The sequence below is a fragment of the Larus michahellis genome, chromosome 11 (genome assembly GCF_964199755.1).
Source record: "Larus michahellis chromosome 11, bLarMic1.1, whole genome shotgun sequence".
NCBI classification, from domain to species: Eukaryota; Metazoa; Chordata; class Aves; order Charadriiformes; family Laridae; genus Larus; species Larus michahellis.
Window position 1 is genome coordinate 21,841,724 of NC_133906.1, and position 19,441 is coordinate 21,861,164.

The following is a 19,441-nucleotide window of genomic DNA, read 5'->3' on the forward strand; positions in this document are numbered from 1 at the left end:
GTACGGAGCGAGGCCCAGCCTCATGCAGACCAATGCCACGACGGGGGGGTTCTGGGGTGATGTGTGGCACCAAGGCTGGCAGGAAAGTGAGGGGCTGAGCTGGCCCCCAGATCTCTTGGGGGGCGGGGGCAACCTGGGGGTCACGTGGCAGGACCTGGTGCACTGGGACTGCACAGAGGGGCAGCAGACCCCTGCGGGCAGCCTGGGATCAGGCTGGGGCAGTGGGCACGGCGCTGCACGGGGGGAGTCCTGCGCTGGGACCAGGGCATGGCGGGGGGGTCCCACAGCTCTGAGGATGCCGTGGTGCTGAGCACGGCGCTGCACATCCAGGAGGCACCCAGGGTACCGGGAGAGCATTGTTACACGGAGATGGGTGCACAGGGGCTGGAAACCTCCCCACCAGTGGGAAGGCTGGAGTCAGTGTGCTGCTCACCCAAACCACACCGGCGGTAGCCGTGTGCCGGGATCCGAGTGCAGGGGAGCTGCAACCCGTGTGTGGGTGCGGGGCTGTGTGTCTGGGGTCATGCCGTGGTGCCGAGCACGGCGCTGCACAGCTGGGGTGCACCCAGGCTACCGGGAGAGCGTTGTTCCACAGGGATGGGGTGCAGAGGGGATAGAAACGCACGTGTGCACCCCGGCGTCACACAGGAAGGCCAGGGCAGCGTGCTGCACATCTGCAATGGCCTGGGGGTACCAGTGAGCCAGGGCTGGGGTGTGGGGGAGCTGCAGTGTGTCTGGGGCTGAGGACGCTGCGGTGCTGGGATGGACCCTGGGGTACCGAGAGCTGGGTTACGCGGGGACGGGGAGCAGGGAGGCTGCTGGAACCCACGCGTGCCCTGTAGGGTACCGCACCCCCGGGAAGGCCGGTAGCTTGCTGCTCGTCCTCACCGCGGGTACCGGGACGCCAGGGCCGGGGCGCTGGCGAGCGGTGTCGGCGGCCGCGACGCCCCCGAAGGCACCGGCGCCCTTTAGGACCCGGGGGAGCCGCGTGTCTCGGCGGCACCGCTACCTCCCCGCCGCCAGGTGGCGCTGTGGGACGCCGCTGCCCTCTCGCAAAATGGCGGCAGCGGCTTCACTTCGCCCGGGCCTTTCCCCCCTCCCTCCTTCCCCCCGGGCAGGGGCCGGACGGGCCGCGCCGCCATATTGGCTGTTGTCCTGGCTGCGGCGGGCGGCGGGCCGTGCTCGCCATGACTCGCAGGCGGAATAAGGCGGCGGCGGCGGCAGCGGCAGCGGCAGCAGCAGCAACGGCAGCAGCAGCAGCAGCAGCAACAACAACAACAACGGTGGCGGGTGGCGGCTCCGGGCCTCGCCGTGAGAGGGTGGGGGGTTCCGACGCCGGTCCTCCTCCCCCTCCTCCGCCACCGCCGCCGCCACCGGAACCGCCCGCCCCGCCTGAGGTGGTGGCGGCGGCGGGCAGCAGCGGGGAGCCGGGCAGAGCCACCGCTCAGGTACTGGGTTAGGCCCTGCGGCGGGAAAGGGGCCATCTCTGAGGGGATTTCAGTCGGTGCGGGGATGGGGCAGGGCCCGGGGGGGGCCTCAGGCCCCCCCCGGGCCCTGCCCCATCCCCGCACCGACCCCGGCCTCTGAGCATCCCTGAGGCATCCCATCCTTGAGGCGCTGGTGCCCCTCATCTCCCTCTTCCCGGTTTTGGAGGGTCCTCTGCGCTTTGGCGGAGTGGCGGTGGGGAAGCCCTGGTGGATCCACGCTGCTGGGGTGCCACCTTGATGTGTGTGTGGGGACAGCCCCTCACTGAGGCGAAGCCTAAGCCCGTCTCTGGGGGAGCTTGGCTGCCTCGAGGTGTGGGAGCCACTTTTTACAGCATCGATGGGTGCGCGGGCAGGGGCCCTGCCCTTGGCTTTGCTGGGCTGGGTGGTGGAGCCGGCTCGTGGCCTTGGGTGGCGGATGTGTCGAGCTGCAGCAGGACTTTGGGATGCCTCTGGCAGATGGCTGGGGTGCTGGGGGCTCCCACTGGTGTGTAACATTCTGTGGGGCTCATCTCTCCCAACAGTTAGGGAAAGCTGGTCTCAGCCTTTGCTGGGGAGGGTGAATCGGCTGCCGAGCCTGTCCCCCACCATTGCACGCTACTCCCCCTGGCATGACCAGCAGCATGAGAGCAAAGGGCTCTTCCAGCCCTTGGGTCTGTACGCCCCTTACTCCATCCCTGTGTGCAGGGGGATCTTGCACATGCTCAGGAGACCCATGTGCGCTCTGGAGGGCAGATCCCCAAGCTCAGGGACAGGGCGTACTTGCCCGGATGGCGTGGCGTGCTTCAGGGGGTGTTCCCACAGCTCCTTCATGCGGGAGGGTCCAGCCCTGCCATGGGGCGATGGCAGGTGGCTCGAGCATCTGCTGAAAAGGCTGCGGGCCGGCTCCCGCGCCTCTCGCTTCCTGACATCCCTTGATGTGCCTGGCTGCTGCTGCCTGCTCTGGGTTGTGGGCAGGGGCCCCAAGGGTGGGCCCTGTGTCCAGATGCGCTGGGTGGGTTGGGGGGAGCCGTCCTCCTGCCTGTTGTGTGCGGTGCTGGCCTCGTCTGCTCCTGCTGAGACACAGGGTGGCCTGGGAGCTCCCTCCTCCCCATGGCCGGGTGGGCAGGGGAGCTGTGCCCCCCCTCTGCTCTTCTTGGCCTCTGACCTTTGCTTCACCTTGAGCCTGGGAGACGCCATCTGTTTCGCAGCAGCAGTTCACTGTGCGGCTCATTGTCGCGGGGCCCCGCCACGGCAGCAGACAATGGGGGCCCCCTCGCCTGCGCCACGCTGGGCTCGTCACGGCTGTCAGGCCTCCGGCGAGGCTGCAGGCTGCGGCCCGGCTCCTGCCGCAGCACCGGGCGGGAAGCCCCAACCTGGCCGACCCGCGCGGGGAGAGCGCGGAGCAGCGCTGGGGGCTGCACCCCACCCCGGCGCATCTGCGCCACCGGCTGTGTAGAACAAAGAGGCGGATGGGAGGGCCTGGGGCTCTTGGGTAACATGGTGGGGGGTCTGCGATGGGCAAGGAAGGGGGGTTGTGGCTGCCGGACCCCCTTTTGTATCCTTGTGTGGTGATTTCTGTGGGTCTTGCTTTGCCCTGCCAGTCCGTTTGGTCCCACTGTACTAGAGGTGATAGTGGGAGTTGCTGGTGGCCTCCCAGACTTGCTTGGTGGTGTGGCTGGCTCTTTAGCACGACGTGAGCTTCCCAAGGGTCCAAAATGCTCCCAGATGGCACATGGCAGGCTGGCAGCAGCTGGGCAGTCGAAGGCTGCTCTCCAGTGGGAGGCGGTGCCATCCCATATGTAGCCTACAAGAAGTTCTCTGGTTTGGTGTCAGTGTCCTGAGGTCTCATTTCCTGGCTCATCTGCCCTGCACCTGTACTGACTTGCGGCCCTGCTGTGCAGCAGCTCACACCTGGGGTGACTCTGTGTGTCCTTCTGCAGGTGCTGCCCACTGCCAACCAGTCAGTGCAGACATGCTGCCTGCTCTGTCACCGGGAGCGCAAGGACTGGGGAGGGCCGTCCCACAATGGGCTGGTTTCTCCGGGCGAGAGGCTGCCACCGGACTTCGTGCCAACGCTCGTGCAGAACCTCCTGGGAGAAATGCCACTGTGGATCTGCCAGAGCTGCCGGAAGAGCGTGGAGGAGGAAGAGCGGCGGGCGGTGCAGGAGCAGGCCCTGGCAGTAAGCGGTTATGGAGCTGGGGTTGGAAAGGCCGGGGCCGTAGCTCCTGGGACCGCGGTGTCGACCGCGCTATGGTGCTGGCTGAGTGTGCAGGTCCCCTCCTCGCTCAGAGCTGAGCGCCTCAGGCATCCCAGCCTCGCTGCTCCCTGCAGCCGTGCTGCCCTCCCTGGGCTGCTGCTGGCTCCTCAGGGAGGGACTGTGGTGGGGCAAAGCGTGGCGCTGTGGAGGCTTGTCCGGCAGCCTGTCTTGGGCTGGAGCCGCCTGCCTGGCGAGGCCAGCAGTGCTGCTACTTCTCTGCCAGCCCTGCTCCACTGTGCATTGTGCCACATCTTCCCCTGGCCCCAAGGCTGCTCCTTGCCACTAAGCTGGGTCTGGCAGTGTGTGCTAGGGCAAGCGCTTGCTCGTGTGTGGTCCTCAGGGGAAGAGAAGCTCCGTCCTGCTTGGCTTTATTTAGGCCTGGCCTGGTTTGAGCAAGACCAGAGCAGGTGTGTGGCCCTTGGCATGGCCTGGCCATGCTGGTGAGTGCCCTGGGAGCCAGGCTGTCTTGCTGTTGGATGGAGGAGCTGTTTGCCACCCCTGAGAAAGTGACAGGAGCAGTTCCTGTGTGCTGAGCCCCTGCCTCAGGGCAGTGGAGGGGGTCTTGGTGCCAATGCCCTGGGGACAAGGGCCTCCTCTCCCAGCCAGCTGCTGCTTCACTCTGTGTTTTCCTTGCCAGGTCTCGTTATCCCACACATCGTGCAAGTCACAGTCTTGTGGGGGTGGCTCCCACTCCTCTTCCTCCTCCTCCTCCTCCTCCTCTTCTTCCTCCTCGTGCCACGGGAACTCAGGGGACTGGGACCCCAGCTCTTTCTTGTCTGCTCACAAACTCTCGGGCCTCTGGAACTCACAACACACCAATGGGGCCACGCAAGGCAGCCCCCTCGGGGCCTCTCCTGCTGCACTAGGTGAGTTGAAGCTGGTCGTGGGGTTGAGCAGAGCTTTCTGCTTGGACCTTGTCTTAGGTGGTTTCCTTGTGGGCACCCAAGTGGTGGGCAGGGGCAGGCAGGCTGGGCCTCTGAATGCCAGTGCCAATGGGACACCTGGGTCCCTTTGCAAAGGGAGGAGGTGCTGGGACCCAACCTTAGCTCTGCTTTCCTTCCAGGTGACAAGCACCCCAGCCTCGCTCTCTCTCCGGAGTGCACCAGCCAGGCGCCTGCCGTGGCACCGGGGCTCAAGGCCTGTCCCTACAGCCACGCAGCCTCCCCCACCTCCAGCAGCGCTGCCCCAGGCTCACCTCTGCCTACCTCACTCGACTTCTGCAAGACGCTGCCGAAGCAGTTTAAAAGCATGTGCCGGAGGGCCACCCCGCCAGGTGCGTGCCCAGGGGCGGGGCCAACCTTCTTCTCCCAGCCCGCTGCTCCGTGCAGCCCTTGCTGCTCCAGCACCTTCCCCTTGCTCTACTCTCTGTGAGGCAGAGCTGAATCCTGTGGGGGAGACAGGGTGCTGCTGAGGTCCATTGTGAGCAGGGATGGCTTCCAGCCCGAGTGCCCTGCGCCCTGGGGGGAGGTGGGGTTTGTCCCATGGAGAAGTGGCCCGTGCAGAGGTGGTGGGTGGCTCTGAGTGTGGTCCTGGGCCACGTGGAACAGTTGGTGTCTGACTGTCTCTGCTTCTGCCCATCTGCAGGTGAGGCCTTCCACTCCTCAGAGCATCATCAGCACTCGGACCTCACTGCTCCTCCTAACAGTCCCACCGGCCTCCCCTCCCAGCCGCCAGCGCTGATCCCCTCCAAGCAGACGCCTGCCCATCCGGGGCCCTTTGGCTCCCCCCCTCACGTCCCGCTGGGCACCTCCCCACAGGCTGCGCTCTTCCCTGCGCCCAGCACGCAGGTGGCAGCCCCGAAGCCGGCGTCCGAGTCCCCTCCCGCTGGCACGGTCTCACACAGCACAGGGCCATGTAAGAGCCCTCACCTGCCCCCTGCCAACATGCCGCTGCTGAAGATGCCGCCTCCGCTGTCGGGCTGCACTCATCCCTGCAACGGGCACTGCAGTACTTCGCTCATCCCTCCTCCCGCCTCCCACCAGCTGCCCAGCACGAACAGGTGAGTAGAGGAGCCCTGCCTGCTTTCAGCCTCCTTCCTCGCTGGGCAACGCGCCCTTTCTCCCACCCCCGCCCATGGATGTGCTTTTCCCTGCGGAGGGACCGGCTGCCCGGTCGTGGTGGTGCAGAGAGCCGCTGTGTTTGCGGGCCATTTCCGCTGCTGTAGACCCCTGGTCTCTGAGGGTTGAGCTCTTTCTCTCCCCATGTGTCTTCTCCCTGCGGTTGTCCTTTAGTACTGTGGTGCAGAAGAGACTGTGCTTGCTCCTCCTCCAGCTAAAAGACCCAAAGGAACCGCCTGGTCAACCTGCTGTTGGCCAACAGGGCCTTTGTCAGTGAGACCCGTCGGGCAGCTGTGGCACTGAGCAAAGGTCCTCAAGAAGATGAAGCCTGTGGACTTGTGGTTCTGCTCGCCTGCTCCCCTGGCACTCTCTGGGCTGCCTGTGCCCTGGAAGAGAGCACGCTGAGTTGCGGGTGCTGGTTCCTCTCCACTGATTAGTGCTCCCTGCAGAGGGCCAGCCAGGTCCCGAGCTGGAGCTTGAGGAATGGTGCTGTGGGCCATGCCCTGGCCTCCCTGTCTCTGAGCTGGGTAGTCTGTGCCTGTGGGAGCCGGGCCTGCCTGCACGTGGGGATGTCTGGCAGCTGCATGCGGTTCCAGTGTTTCTCACCTGTGCTACCTGCCGCCCCCAGTGAGTACCGCTCCCTGCCCTGGAATCAGCTTGTGGCCTGGCAGGGGGACACTGCTTTTTGGAGCTCTGGTGCGCCAGCCTCCTGCCTGCCAGAGGCCCTGGGGGGCGAGGAGCTACAGATGTCTTCTGCCGTGGGCTCCTCTGGCATCTCCCCTGGAGGAGGAGGATGCAAGGGAGGGGGTTTGTCTGCCCTGCAAATCCTTCTGCTTGGGCACGGGCTGCCCTGGGAGGGGTGTTCCTACACATGTAGTGTGGGTCGATTTTGAGACCACTTGGCTTCTGCTCACCTCCTGCCCCTCTCCCTTCTCCTCAGGGACCCCTCTTGCAAAGGTCACAAATTCCCGAACGGTACCAGCTGCCACCCGCCGCAGCCGTGCGAGGCAGATGAGGGGCTCGGGGAGGACGAGGACAGCAGCTCGGAGCGCAGTTCCTGCACCTCCTCCTCCACCAACCAGAAAGATGGGAAGTTCTGCGACTGCTGCTACTGTGAGTTCTTCGGCCACAACGCGGTGAGTGAGGGGCTGGTCTGCAGCCACCCCTGGTCCTTGCGCTCTCCTCTGCGGTGAGATGTTAACGCGGTCCGTGTGCCAAGAGTGCAGAGGTGGGCAGGTCTGGCCACGGCTGTTCCCTGACGGCGTGTGCGGCCCCCCCTTTGTTTGCATCCTGCCTCGTCAGCCCGCTGGTCCCCTTGCTCCCGACTCGCAGCCGCCTGCCCAGCCCTGGGGCTTGGCGCAGCCAGCCAAAGCCTGTGGCTTCGCGGTGGAAGAGTTTGGTGGGGGCTGTGCCGACTTGTCTCGCTGAGACCTCGGGGAAGGGAGCGGTTGGGGAGGTCGGTGGGGGACTGGTGGGGGAGCCAGGGCCACCTGTGCGTCACGCTGGCTTCGCATGCCTGGCCGGCTGACAGTGCTCACCTTCCACAGCCCCCGGCCGCTCCCACGAGCCGCAACTATGCCGAGATCCGGGAGAAGCTGCGTTCGCGCCTCACCAAGAGGAAAGAGGAGCTGCCGCAGAAACTAGGGCACAACAGCAGCTCAGGAGAGCCCGCTGTGGACCACCGCAATGTGGACGAACTGCTGGACTACATCAACAGCACAGAGCCCAAGCCCTTGAACAGTGCCAAGGCGGCCAAGCGGGCACGGCACAAGCAGAAGAAGAAGGTGAGGCTGGGCAGAGGGAAGCGCTGTCTGGGGCAGGCTGCAGGAGGGAGGTCAGGGCAAGACTGTGCTCCTCATACGGCTTTGCCTTCTCTTCCTCACAGCCGTTTGGTTTCTTGAATTCTGTGTCCTTTGCTGCCCTGTCCCATGGGGTGATGGCAGTGCCCGGCACCGTGCAGGGCTTCCCCTGCCTCTGTTCCCACAGAGCGTGGCCAGCCCTCCTGGGCGCTCTGGGCTGCGCTGTCCTACCTGCTCATTGCCACAGCTCTGACAAACACCGTGCGTCTGTGGTGGGGAGAAGCAGTGCCGTGATGGCTTGTGCTGGTGCCTCGTGCCCAGAGAGAGCAGTGTCCCCGGTGCAGTGTGGTGGCTGTTGCGGTGCTCATGGAGGACAAGTGACAGTTTGAGGGCTGTAAAGACATGAGGTGGCCGTGTGGAGCGCTGGCCCTTGGGTTTGCTCCCTGACAAAGCTGGTGCGCAGCTAGCCCTGTGGCTCTGTGGCTAACCGATCCTCATGGCACCCGTGTTGCAGGAGAAGGAGAAAGCCCAGCTGGAGGCAGAGGCCCAGAAGCGGGCAGAGCGTGCCCCTGCAGCCAGCCAGGCCAGGGAGCCGGCTGAGGAGAAGCTGCTGGAGTGGCCGGAGCTGGAGCTGGAGCGGGTGAACAGCTTCCTTAGCAGCCGGCTGCAGGAGATCAAGAACACCATCAAGGACTCCATCCGGGCCAGCTTCAGCGTCTACGACCTCAACCTGGATGTCAACGACTTCCCCAAGAAGGCAGCTGTCCTGGAGCAGAAGAACCTGCTCTCCCACCTCAACGGCTCCTCCGACCTGCAGGACATAGACCTGGCCCTGGCCCCGCTCAGCCTGGGCCCTGCCAAGAGCCACGCGCTGCTGCGGGGTGAACTGGGCCCCCGGTGGGGCGAGGGGCCTGGGGAGCCGCCACCAGCCCCGGCGGCCGAGAACGGCGTGGTGAAGCGCCTCAGCGCTGTGCCCAGCCTCTCCCGTATGATCTGGGTGCAGTCCAAGGCTGCGGACTCTGCCGTGGACGGCAGCGGGCTGAGCCCGGAGCCCAAGGAGGGACTGCAGCCCAAAGGGACAGAGCCGCAGGAGCCGGTGCCCCCCGCTGGGAGCCGGCAGCGGAAGAACAAGCGTCAGAACGGGCAGGCGAAGAAAGGGGAGGCTGCTGCTGCGGTGCCCAGCAGCCAGGCCCGGCTGGAGAGCCCTGGTGTGAAGGGGCAGGTGCTGGGAACCAAGCACCCTTCCAAGGCCGGCGTCCTGGAGCCGCAGCGGGCGGGCGGCTGCACCGAGGTGGGGGAGAGTGTCAAGGGGCAGCCCTGGGGCTGCAGCGGTGGCAGGCCGGAAAAGGAGAGGAGCGGCGAGTGGAAAGGCCGGCGGGGAGAGGGCAAAGCGGAGCTGCCGGAGCCGGCACAGCAACAACCGCCTGCCCCGGCTGCGGGAGACCGGCAGCTGCCTGTCCCCCCGGCGCTGGGGGGCTCCCCGCAGCCCAAGGGGAAGAGCAGGAAGAGCCGGAACAAGGTGGAGAAATCCAATACCTCGATCGGTGAGTGCCAGGAACGCCGCTCTGCTGGCGGTGGCCCCTTCCCCAGCTGCCAGCCCCTCTGGCAGCGCTTACCCTCTCGCTGCTCCTCTGCTTTCCCAGATGACGTGTTCCTGCCCAAGGACCTGGACGGGGCAGAGATGGATGAGACCGACAGAGAAGTGGAGTATTTCAAGAGGTGAGGGAGCGGCCCCGGGGGGGCCCAAGCCCTGCTTGGGGGTGGGATGCAGAGCGGCTGGAGGCTGACGGGGGGCTGTCCTCTCCCTGCCAGGTTCTGCCTGGACTCGGCCAAGCAGACGCGGCAGAAGATGGCGGTGAACTGGACCAACTTCACCCTGAAGAAAACCACTTCCAGCGCAGCCCAGTGAGGTGCTGGGGGGGGAAATGGCCGCCTCCCCCCACCCACCCACTCACCCGCCCACGGCCGCTCGCCTCTCCTCACTGTGCCCCCCGCCCGCGGGCCCCCGCCTTGCCTCGGTGGGGTCCCCTCCTCCGCGGGGGGCCCCGGTGCTCTCCTGCCCCGCGGGGGGCCCCAGGGCTCCCCCTATCCTCCTTCTGCCCCCCTTCCCCTCCCCCCCCCGCGGGGTCACCCCGGCCGTCCCGTCCCCCTCTCCACGGGCGCCCGCCTCCCCGCGCCGCGGGGAAGGACCGTGCTGGACCCAATAAAGAACTTTTTAATTTTTTATTTTATTTAAACCCCGCTGTCTGCTGCTTTCTGCCGCGACGGGGGCTTGGGGGGAACCGCCGTGCGCCTTCTGCGCAAGTTTGGCCGTCGGGGCGACCCGTCGGGCCCCGGCTCCCGCGCGTGGAAGGAGGGCGTGGCAACGCGTTGCTAGGCGACGGCGCGCGTAGCCGTCACTTCCGGCGCGCCGGATTTACATCCGGGGCGGTGCGGCTGTTGCGCGGAGACGGCGCCATGGAGGCCGCGGCCGAGCGGAAGGTAGGGCCGGGCCCGACTAGGCCGGTACCGACGGCCACAGGGGGGCCGGGCGGGGCCGGTGCCGCCTCGGGCCGGCCTCACCTCGCGTCTCCCCGTAGAGACAGCGGGAGGAGGCGGCGGAGACGTCCGACCTCTCCGGGGAGGAAGATGACGACTACGTGCCCTACGTGCCCGTTAAGCAGCGCAAGCAGCAGATGGTAACGGGGCCCGGCGGTGCCGGGGGAGGGCTCCGGGCGTCCCTCCCGGCGCGGGGCCTCTCACTCCGTCTCCACTCGCTTCCTTTCAGTTGCAGAAGCTGCTGCAGATGCGGCGGAAGGTGGTGTCGGAGGAGGAGCAGCGCGACAGCGGGAGCGAGCAGCGGGGTGATGAGGATGACATCCCCCTGGGGCCCCAGTCCAACATCAGCCTCCTGGACCAGCACCAGCACCTCAAGGAGAAGGCGGAAGGTAGGGGACCGGCTGGGGGTAGGGCCGGGTGGCTTTTGGGACGGACTGAAACCTCCTCGCTGATTCCCTGACTCTCCCCCCAGCTCGGAAGGAGTCAGCCAAGGAGAAGCAGCTGAAGGAGGAAGAGAAGATCCTGGAGAGCGTGGCAGAGGGCCGAGGTGAGTGGTGGGAGCTCTGTAGCTCTCGGACCTGTCTCTGGAGCTGTTAGGGCAGCAGTAGGAGTATTACTTGCCTCACAACACTGGGGGATATTCATAGCTGGGATTGGGACAGGAGATCACAACAGGACCCCTTGGTTGGCATCCGTTTGCCTGGTTTAGCTGGGACATTGCTGTGTCAGGCCCCTGGGCACAGCAGGCTGCACCACTTGGTGTTCCTGTGTCCAGAGGGGCTGTCGGGGTGCTGCTTTTCCTCCTCTCTTTCAGGGCACAGTCTCCCAGGCTGTTTGCCTGAGTAGTTCTCTGCTGAAGTTATGCACGTCTGGATGTGGAGAGCTTGTGCTGACCTGATCGGCTTTGTTCTTGCAGCTTTGATGTCAGTGAAAGAGATGGCAAAGGGCATCACCTACGATGATCCGATTAAAACCAGGTGCGTTTCACAGTAGAGAATTGTCTTCCTGAAAACATCACTTCTATGCGGCTGAAGAGAACTAGAAGCCGTGCAGCCTAGCAGGAGGAGCACTGGCTTCTCTCTTGCTCTACTGCCTGGCTTTTTACTGCTGTACATAAGATCAAAGGCTGTTGAGTCACCTTGGATGTTGTTTTATGTACAGTTAAGATTTTCTAGAGTATGTTTATGTTAATCTTGAAGGCTTGAGGTGGATCTCCAGATCTTGGAGGTGACTAAGCTAGAGAAAGAGACTGGGTGAGCCCACAGAGCAAGCGCTGCTTGAGGCAGTGTCAGAGAGATCATTGAGATGTTTCCAAAAGATTTTGGCATGTTCTGTCCACTCTCTGTAGACTGTTCTCAGCTGTGAGCTTGGGACTTACTGAGACTCTGGGGAAATGTTTAATGCAGTGAACTGGCTTGGATCTGCCCCTGTGCTCACACTGTGAAGCCCCTTGGGGTTACCTGTTTTCCCTGGTGGGATATTGGAACCCGGCAGGGAGTTGCCCTGGGCCTCTGTGGGGGCTGCTGGCTCTGGAGCCCCAACCTCGTTCTGCACCATGACCTTTCTCTGTTGGCTTTGCAGCTGGAGAGCGCCTCGGTACATCCTGGGCATGTCGGAGGCACGGCACGATCGTGTGCGGAAGAAGTACCACATCCTGGTGGAGGGGGAAGGCATCCCGCCCCCCATCAAGAGCTTCAAGGAGATGAAGTTCCCAGCAGGTGGGTCGGGAGAGGAGCCTGGCAGAGCCGGGGGCAGCATTCTCCTGGGAAACGCGCATCAGCAAGCGAAGCTGTCGGATCTTTAGTGCTTAGTGTTAGTGGGGTCGCAGCTGAAATTCCCGACGGTGGCTGTGTCACAGAGCTGCTGGCCCAAGGGGTGTTGGTCACTGGTGGAAGAGCTGCTGCTGGGACATGAGTAGGAGAGAGAGCGGGGGAAGACTTCAGGTCATGAATGTGTGTGTCCCTTGTTCTCTCACAGCTATCCTGAGGGGCCTGAAGAAAAAAGGGATCCAGCAGCCAACACCCATACAGATCCAAGGCATCCCCACGATGTGAGTGCTCTGTCGCCGTCCCAGAGTAGGGAGCGGTTGCTCCCTAGAGCCCACCCAGCGGTGCGCACCGGGTGCTCTTCCCTGGTGACAGATGTGCCCCATGACCTTGCTTAGCCCTGGAGGTGTGAGCCATTCTGTGATGCTCCTCCTCACCGTCGGCCCTATTTCTCTGCCAGCCTCTCGGGAAGGGACATGATTGGCATTGCGTTCACTGGCTCTGGGAAGACCTTGGTGTTCACTCTCCCAGTGATCATGTTCTGCCTGGAGCAGGAGAAAAGGCTGCCATTTTCCAAGCGAGAGGGACCCTACGGACTCATCATCTGTCCCTCGGTGAGTGTCGGGGGCACAGTGACCTGTGGGAGGAAGCATTGATTGATGTTCAGTGGCAATCCCGGATCCTCCCTGCACGGAGGTCTAGGAATGAGTAAGTTTTGTCTCTGCAGCGGGAGCTGGCCCGGCAGACCCACGGCATCATTGAGTACTACTGCCGCCTGCTGCAGGAGGACGGCCTGCCCCCGCTGCGCTGCGCCCTCTGCATCGGGGGCATGTCTGTCAAGGAGCAGATGGAGACAATCAAACAGTAAGACCTTCTATGGGGCGGCTTGTGGGGCTGGAGCTGTGCTCTGTTTTCTGGCAGGGGACTTAGGGGTGGCACCCTGGCTGGCTGGCTTCAGGAGGATGTGGGGGTGAAGGTGACATGCCAAGTGTGTGTTACCTTCCTTATGTGTCACTGTGTGGGGCGGAAATCTGAGTGCCTGACTGTGGCCACCTCTCATCCCACAGTGGTGTACACATGATGGTGGCAACCCCTGGCCGCCTGATGGACCTGCTGCAGAAGAAGATGGTGAGCCTGGACATCTGCCGTTACTTGGCCTTGGATGAGGCTGACAGGATGATTGATATGGGCTTTGAGGGGGACATCCGTACCATCTTCTCCTACTTCAAGGTACTGAGCTGACACGATATGAGCACCCTGAAGCTCAATCCCTGCACTTGCCTGGTCGGGTGAGTGCTAAATCCTTGCCCGCACTCTGTTCCCCGCGCAGGGCCAGCGGCAGACCCTCCTCTTCAGTGCCACAATGCCCAAGAAGATACAGAACTTTGCCAAGAGTGCCCTGGTGAAGCCCATCACCATTAATGTTGGGCGAGCGGGTGCGGCCAGCCTGGACGTTGTGCAGGTGAGGTAGCTGGGTGCTCCCCCATGCCCGTGTGGGAGGCCAGCATAGTTCATGAGGGCACTTGAGGCATCCCTTGTCGGGGAGCTGGGGCTTGTGGCCCTCCTTCCCAACAAGTTAAGGGATACCGAGCAACGGCAGTTTCTTTGCTGCCTGCCTGACACATCCCTGTGCTTGTTCCTAGGAGGTGGAGTATGTGAAAGAGGAGGCCAAGATGGTGTACCTCCTTGAGTGCCTGCAGAAGACTCCGCCACCTGTGAGTAGTGTGCTCCGGCTGCTCTGGCAGCATGGCTAGGGGCAGCGCGGGCACACCGTAGCCCTGGGGCACGGGTGGAGCTGGCAGTGAGGACACGGCTGCGATGCCGCAGGGCTCCGCTGTGCGTGGGGTAGGCGTGCGAGCGAGCTGTGCTCCACGTACAAGCAGGTCCTGGCCCTGGAGCCGTTGTGTGCTCTGCTCAGCAAGAGGGAGTGGGTTTCCCCAGGGTTTGTGCTGGTGCCAGCCCGCAGAAAGGCAGCTCTTCTGTGATGTCTGTGCTGCGCAGGTGCTGATCTTTGCGGAGAAGAAGGCAGATGTCGATGCGATCCACGAGTACCTGCTGCTTAAGGGTGTGGAAGCTGTGGCCATCCATGGAGGCAAAGGTCAGTGAGGGTGTCGGGGAGACCTGGGCTGCAGTGTGGCCCTGCCTGACCCCGCTCCTGCCGGGGTGGTATGTGGCCACGGGAGGTCCCAGAGCGCAGCAGTTTGTGGTGGTGTGAGGAAGGGCTGTGCCAGCGTCAGGAGCAAATGCCACGTTGTATGTAGCAGGCGGAAATACAGTGCAGATCCCTATGGGATCTAGATGTCCCTTTGCTGCTTCCTTTGGGGAAAGGCTGCATAGGTCCTCTCACTGGGGCAGCCCCGGTTGAGCGATGCATGGCTTTGAGGCCATAGCGGTTGCTGCAAGAGGTAGGACTGGGAGCGCCGCCCCTGCTGATCTTCTCTGCTGGGCCTTTGCAGATCAGGAGGAACGGACCAAAGCCATTGAGGCCTTCCGGGATGGGAAGAAGGATGTCCTGGTTGCTACTGACGTTGCTTCCAAGGGCCTGGACTTCCCAGCCATCCAGCACGTCATCAACTACGACATGCCGGAGGAGATCGAGAACTACGGTGGGGACTGGGCCCCGTGGGGGACCGATGAGGGCATGCTGGGGTGCGTGCAGGGGCCAGCAAGGCTCTGCGCTTGTCTCTGCAGTGGCTGGGGGCGGAGGTGGTCTGTCACGTTGCATTCGCCCAGGCCTGATCCTGTCTCTTTCTCCACAGTTCACCGTATTGGGCGTACAGGCCGTTCGGGCAACACTGGCATCGCCACCACCTTCATCAACAAAGCCTGCGGTGAGAACCAGTGTGGGTCTGGGGGCTGCTGGCTGGGGGGGTGCAGCTGTAGGAGGCAGCTGGGTGATAAAGCTGCCTCTGCCTTGGCAAGGGGGATATTCCCGAACAAGCAGGGACGAGTCACAATGGCCCATGGAGGGGAGATGGTGGTGTGGGGTGGTGGCCCCCACCCCTGCTCAGGCTGTGTCTGATCCCTGTCTCTGCCCCTAGATGAGTCGGTGCTGATGGACCTGAAGGCCCTGCTCCTGGAGGCGAAGCAGAAGGTGCCACCTGTGCTCCAGGTGCTGCACTGCGGGGACGAGACCATGCTGGACATCGGAGGTGAGAGACCCCGGGCTGGCACAGGGACCTCCCACAGGGCTGTTGAGAGACCTGGGCTAAGGACAGGACCCCAGTTCCCATCGCTCCAGGCTCTCGGGGCAGTTCCTGCCTGCCTCGGGGCTGTTGTTGCCTGGCCATGCAGGCAGCCCGGTGCCGTGGCGGCGGGGGGAGATGCTGGTGTAGCCCCTCTGCTTGTGGGGTGGGGGGGCTGCTCTCCTGGCATGGCGCGGCTCCCCCTGACCACCTCCCTCCCGTTGCAGGCGAGCGGGGCTGCGCCTTCTGCGGCGGCCTGGGCCATCGCATCACTGACTGCCCCAAGCTGGAGGCGATGCAGACCAAGCAAGTCAGCAACATCGGCCGCAAGGACTACCTGGCCCACAGCTCTATGGACTTCTAGCCTGGGGAGCGTGCTGCCCCATGCTCCCCCTGCGCCGGCCTCGGTTCCCTTTCAGCCGGGGCAGCACCCCAGCTGCCCTCACCTTTCCCAAGCCCAGGGGCCTCTCCCACACTGCTGTGGCCCCTTTTCCAGGCATTTGGCCACTGGGGCTGTTGCCAGTTCAGCCTGCGAAGCTCCTGGCCCGGGAGGAAATGTGTGGAGCTGTGCTGTAACAGCCCATTATGGCAGCAGCAAGTTGGGCAAGCAGGTAGCGATGCCTGAGGGGAGGAGGAAGCCCCAGGTGCAGTGGCTGCTCTGTGGCCAGCTGCCTGCTGCCCCTACTAGCCCCCTGCATTGGTGTGGCCAGGGTCTTGCATCGCTCCCAGCCAAAGCCCCTCGATCCCTCCAGGACCATCCCCCTTACCGGGTTTTGTGCCTCCTCAGCTGGTGGCTGTTCCCGTGTCCCCCAAACGCTCTGATGCAGGCGGCGCGTGCTGCGCTCCTGTCGGGCAGTCCCCTCGGTGCTTCCTGTGCTCTGCCTGCGCGCGTTCTGCCCCACTGCCCCTCTGCGAGGGGGAGGGCGGACAGACGGACACCTCCTGTGGCCCAGCCTCTGCCCCTCATCCCACACACCGAAAAGGGGAAGTCGCTGAGAGAAGGAAGTCTGCCCCATGCAGTTGCTTCGGCTGTAGCAGTCACATTTCCTCTGCTGCTGGTAGCCCAAGTCCTCGATCCTTGTGCTGGTTGCCAGGGCGGCGCTGGGCTCATGGAGAGACCCGTGAAGGATGGGATCCTCTATGTGCAGCACTGCAGATTTGGAAAGGTAAAGGATGGATTTGGGGCTGGGTACAGGGTTTGCCCTGATCTCTCTTGACGCCAGGCCTGGGGCCGGGCCCTTGGCAACCTGGGGTGGGGGGCACTGGAGCCAGACCCCTTGGAGCTGCCGCTGGGGGGTCCTGGGCTCGGCAGCCCCCGGAGTGGGGCTCTCCCCCTGCTGAGGGGACTCATCCGTGCAGGCACCTGCTGGGGCTTGCCCCTGCGCGTGGGGTCCCTCTTCTCGCTTGGTCACCGCGCGATTCGCAATGAAACAATAAACGTGTGTTAATGAGGCGCAGCTCCAGCGCGTGTGTGGGAGCGGGGCAGCGAGTGGGACGTGGCCCTGTGCCCTGCCGTCCATGAGCCTGGCCTTGGGGGGGCCACTGCCATCTGTATGGCACCCCTCGTGGCTTGGCCTGCTGCCCTGGGCCCTCGGGCTGGGCACCGAGTGCCGCAGCTCTCTGGGTACGGTATGGGTGATATGGTGGGATCCTCGCAGGGTCGAGCCAGCTCTATGGAGATGGGTGTTGGCAAAGCAGGTCCCGCTGGCACACTGGCCATGCTTCAGTGGCATCCCCTCTGCCGCCGCAGGGCAGCCGTGTCCCCGCGGGGAGCTCGGTGGACGTGCCGGGGCTACCATCACACTCCCATCTCCCCACTGAGGGAGAGTGGAGTCCTGGAACCCAAGCGGGCAGGCTCTGCGTGCGCGGGGCCGGTGCCCTGCTGCGCGTAGGAGGCAGGTGGGTTGGCAGCAGTGGGTATTTTGGGTGCTCAGCTGCATCTGTTTTCTGCAGGGCGGAGGCTCTGCTGCGCTTTTGAGGTGCGTGGGGGCACGAGCCCCCTTTATCCCATGACAGGCTGGGAAGGTGCTGGTGCCGCAGACCTCCCCTGGGAGGAAGCGGGCTGCGAGCTGCAGGGCCCGGCCCTGCTCGGCAGATGTGAGGCTGCCAGCAGGAGCCTCAGCAGCTCAAAATGGCTTTAATTTGCATCAGGGTCTGTCCTGAGAACAGCTCGAGAGCTCAGCTGCAGCGGCGGCAGGCCGGTACTTGCAGCGGGGAACAAAGAGCAGGACCCGGTGCTCGGCGAGCCGGGAGCGAGCGTGACTCACCCAGAAAGCCGTGCTGAGCTCGCTCGGGGAAAGGTCCCCCCTCAACCCAGCTTTGGGACTGCCCTGCCTGGCATCCCCCGGGGGTCTGCGCTGGTCTCAGCTCTTCGTGTCCTCCTGCGGCACCCACCGGCTGTGGGCAGGGACCCCCTGTGCCCCCTCCTGCCCCCCACGGCTCTTCCCGAGCACTGCTGGCCCTGCACGGAGTGCAGCGCTGCGAGGACGCAGCAGGCAGCTCCTTGCTGACCCTTTTTTTTTTATCTCCCTGCCTGTGTCCTTCCCACGCCGCAGAGGTCCTGGAGGAAGATGCGAGCCCAGCTCTTTGCTGCCAGCCCCTCCGGTGTGGCCCGCATGGAGAACTTCGATGTGCGGGATGATGGCACGGCACTGGAGAAGACCTCCCTGCGGCGGTGTGCCCGCCGGGTGATCCGCCTCTCGGACTGCGTCTCTGTCGGCCCAGCAGGCACCGAGAGCTGCCCCAAAGCCACCGCCGCCTTCTACCTCACCACTACGGAAAAGAGCTACTTGCTGGCATCCGAGCAGCGGGATGAGTGGATCACCCAGCTCTGCCAGTTGGCCTTCCAGGTACCGCGGGGTCCAGCACAGCCGGGAGCCCTCACCCTGCTCCTGGCCCGCGTCAGCCCCAGGGACTCTGGTGTGCATGGGCAGCCAGGGGGGCTCGTGCTCCCCCAGTCCAGGAGCTGTGCTCACATCCCTCTGTTTCAGGGTGCAAAGGAGACGACGCAGAGCAGCAGCGGGACCCAGGCCAGCCCCGCTGTCCCCATGGAGGAGAACTCCCTCTACTCCTCCTGGCAGGACCGTAGGTGCAGGGGTGGTGGATGGGGCTGGGCTGAGCTCCAGCTCGGTGCCAGGGTGCTGACCCCTGCCTTGCTCTGCTCCTGTAGTGACCGAATTCCCGGTGCTGGTGGTCCGGACGGATGCGGCCACCCGCTGTGGTCTGCACGGGCACTACCTGCTCTCAGCCCTTCCCCAGAGCCTGACGCTGAAGGACCCGCAGTCCCGGCAGCCCCTGCTCACCTGGCCCTACCCCTTCCTCCGCAAGTTTGGCCAGGATCAGGTGTGTGTCCCCCTCCCTCCTTGGGGCTGCTGGCTCCCCAGGGCCGGTGCCAGCCCCTCATTCTGCTCTCTTGGCCCCACAGACTGTCTTCTCCTTCGAGGCCGGCCGCCGCAGTGACTCTGGCGAGGGCACCTTCACCTTCAGCACCCCGCGGGCACCAGAGCTCTGCCGGGCTGTGTCTGCCGCCATCGCCTGCCAGCAGCAGGGCAAGGATGCCCCCGATCCCCGGCTCTTCTGTGCCCCAGACCCCCAGCCCCCTGCACAGGGCCTCAAGCCCCAGCCCTGGGGCCCCGGGGCCGAGGAGCCCCAGCCCAGCCCCCCCCCGGGGGGCGTACAGCCTCCCTCCCACCCCCCCCCCACCCTCCTTCACTTCCCCCCACCCGAGACAGAGGCCACAGGCCCTATCGTTTATGCCTCCATTGCCCGGGGCCAGCAGCCCCTCTTTGGGCCAGGGCCACCAGGTCCTGGTGAGCCCTGGGCTGCAGGGAAGCCACCCCCTGAGCATCTCTACGAGAACATCTTCACCACAGAGGCGGGTCCTGCGGGGGCAGAGGAGGAGGAGGAGGAGGAGGAAGGGCAGTGGGACCTGGAGTGCCGGCAGGCACCCGAGGGCCACAGCAGCGAGGCGGGCCCCCTCTATGACAACCGGGCTGCCCTGGCCCAGCTGCCGCGGGGCAGCCCCCAGCCCCCCGAGCAGCGCTGGGGCCGCGGGGGGCAGGAGGTGCCACCAGCGTGCCCTGGGCACAAGCCCCAGAGCAACCTCCGGGCCAAGCTGGTGCGGCTGCTTAGCAGGGAGACCCCCGGCCGGCGGGACTGGGCCTGAGCCCGGCTCGGATGCCATTCGATGGTGCGGTGAATAAACAGCTTGGACCGGACTGGGGTCTGCCGGTGCTGCGGGGGCGGGCGGGGGTCGGTCCCGCGGCCGGGATCGGGGCCGGGCGGGGGCATCGCTCCTCTCCGCCAGGGGGCGCCGTGGTGCCCGCCCCGCCAAGCAGACGCACGCGGTGATTGGCCGGATCGCGTGTCGGCT

At 64.8% G+C, this 19,441-nt stretch overlaps 3 protein-coding genes across 3 annotated transcripts; all 3 read left to right on the forward strand.

The window, feature by feature from the left end:
• Positions 1 to 1,057: 1,057 nt before the first annotated feature.
• FAM193B (family with sequence similarity 193 member B) lies at positions 1,058 to 9,817 on the forward strand. The gene is given in 11 exon segments (XM_074603852.1): positions 1,058 to 1,081; positions 1,083 to 1,448; positions 3,407 to 3,646; positions 4,362 to 4,590; positions 4,788 to 4,997; positions 5,309 to 5,723; positions 6,722 to 6,917; positions 7,329 to 7,565; positions 8,095 to 9,124; positions 9,224 to 9,299; positions 9,393 to 9,817. Coding segments are annotated over 11 exon segments (3,120 nt in total). The 3' UTR covers positions 9,490 to 9,817.
• Positions 9,818 to 9,915: 98 nt separating this feature from the next.
• On the forward strand, positions 9,916 to 16,522 carry DDX41 (DEAD-box helicase 41). Its single transcript, XM_074603853.1, has 17 exons — positions 9,916 to 10,061; positions 10,160 to 10,258; positions 10,348 to 10,507; positions 10,591 to 10,665; positions 11,035 to 11,095; positions 11,700 to 11,836; positions 12,096 to 12,168; positions 12,345 to 12,498; positions 12,612 to 12,748; positions 12,952 to 13,114; positions 13,215 to 13,346; positions 13,528 to 13,599; positions 13,886 to 13,982; positions 14,341 to 14,490; positions 14,644 to 14,715; positions 14,926 to 15,036; positions 15,297 to 16,522. The coding sequence occupies exons 1-17, from the start codon at positions 10,038 to 10,040 to the stop codon at positions 15,431 to 15,433; spliced, it is 1,854 nt and encodes a 617-aa protein (XP_074459954.1). The 5' UTR covers positions 9,916 to 10,037; the 3' UTR covers positions 15,434 to 16,522.
• DOK3 (docking protein 3) lies at positions 15,687 to 19,279 on the forward strand. Its single transcript, XM_074603854.1, has 5 exons — positions 15,687 to 16,235; positions 17,625 to 17,918; positions 18,060 to 18,153; positions 18,239 to 18,411; positions 18,494 to 19,279. The coding sequence occupies exons 1-5, from the start codon at positions 15,687 to 15,689 to the stop codon at positions 19,232 to 19,234; spliced, it is 1,851 nt and encodes a 616-aa protein (XP_074459955.1). The 3' UTR covers positions 19,235 to 19,279.
• Positions 19,280 to 19,441: the final 162 nt, after the last annotated feature.

Excerpts from the sequence above, each read along its gene's own strand:
- DOK3 (XM_074603854.1), top strand. The coding sequence starts at position 15,687 with ATGCCTGAGGGGAGGAGGAAGCCCCAGGTGCAGTGGCTGCTCTGTGGC. Across the intron at positions 17,919-18,059 it reads TCTGCCAGTTGGCCTTCCAG|GGTGCAAAGGAGACGACGCA; the intron begins GTACCGCGGGGT and ends CCTCTGTTTCAG. Across the intron at positions 18,154-18,238 it reads CTACTCCTCCTGGCAGGACC|TGACCGAATTCCCGGTGCTG; the intron begins GTAGGTGCAGGG and ends CTGCTCCTGTAG.
- DDX41 (XM_074603853.1), top strand. The coding sequence starts at position 10,038 with ATGGAGGCCGCGGCCGAGCGGAAG. Across the intron at positions 10,666-11,034 it reads GAGCGTGGCAGAGGGCCGAG|CTTTGATGTCAGTGAAAGAG; the intron begins GTGAGTGGTGGG and ends TTGTTCTTGCAG. Across the intron at positions 12,499-12,611 it reads GACTCATCATCTGTCCCTCG|CGGGAGCTGGCCCGGCAGAC; the intron begins GTGAGTGTCGGG and ends TTGTCTCTGCAG.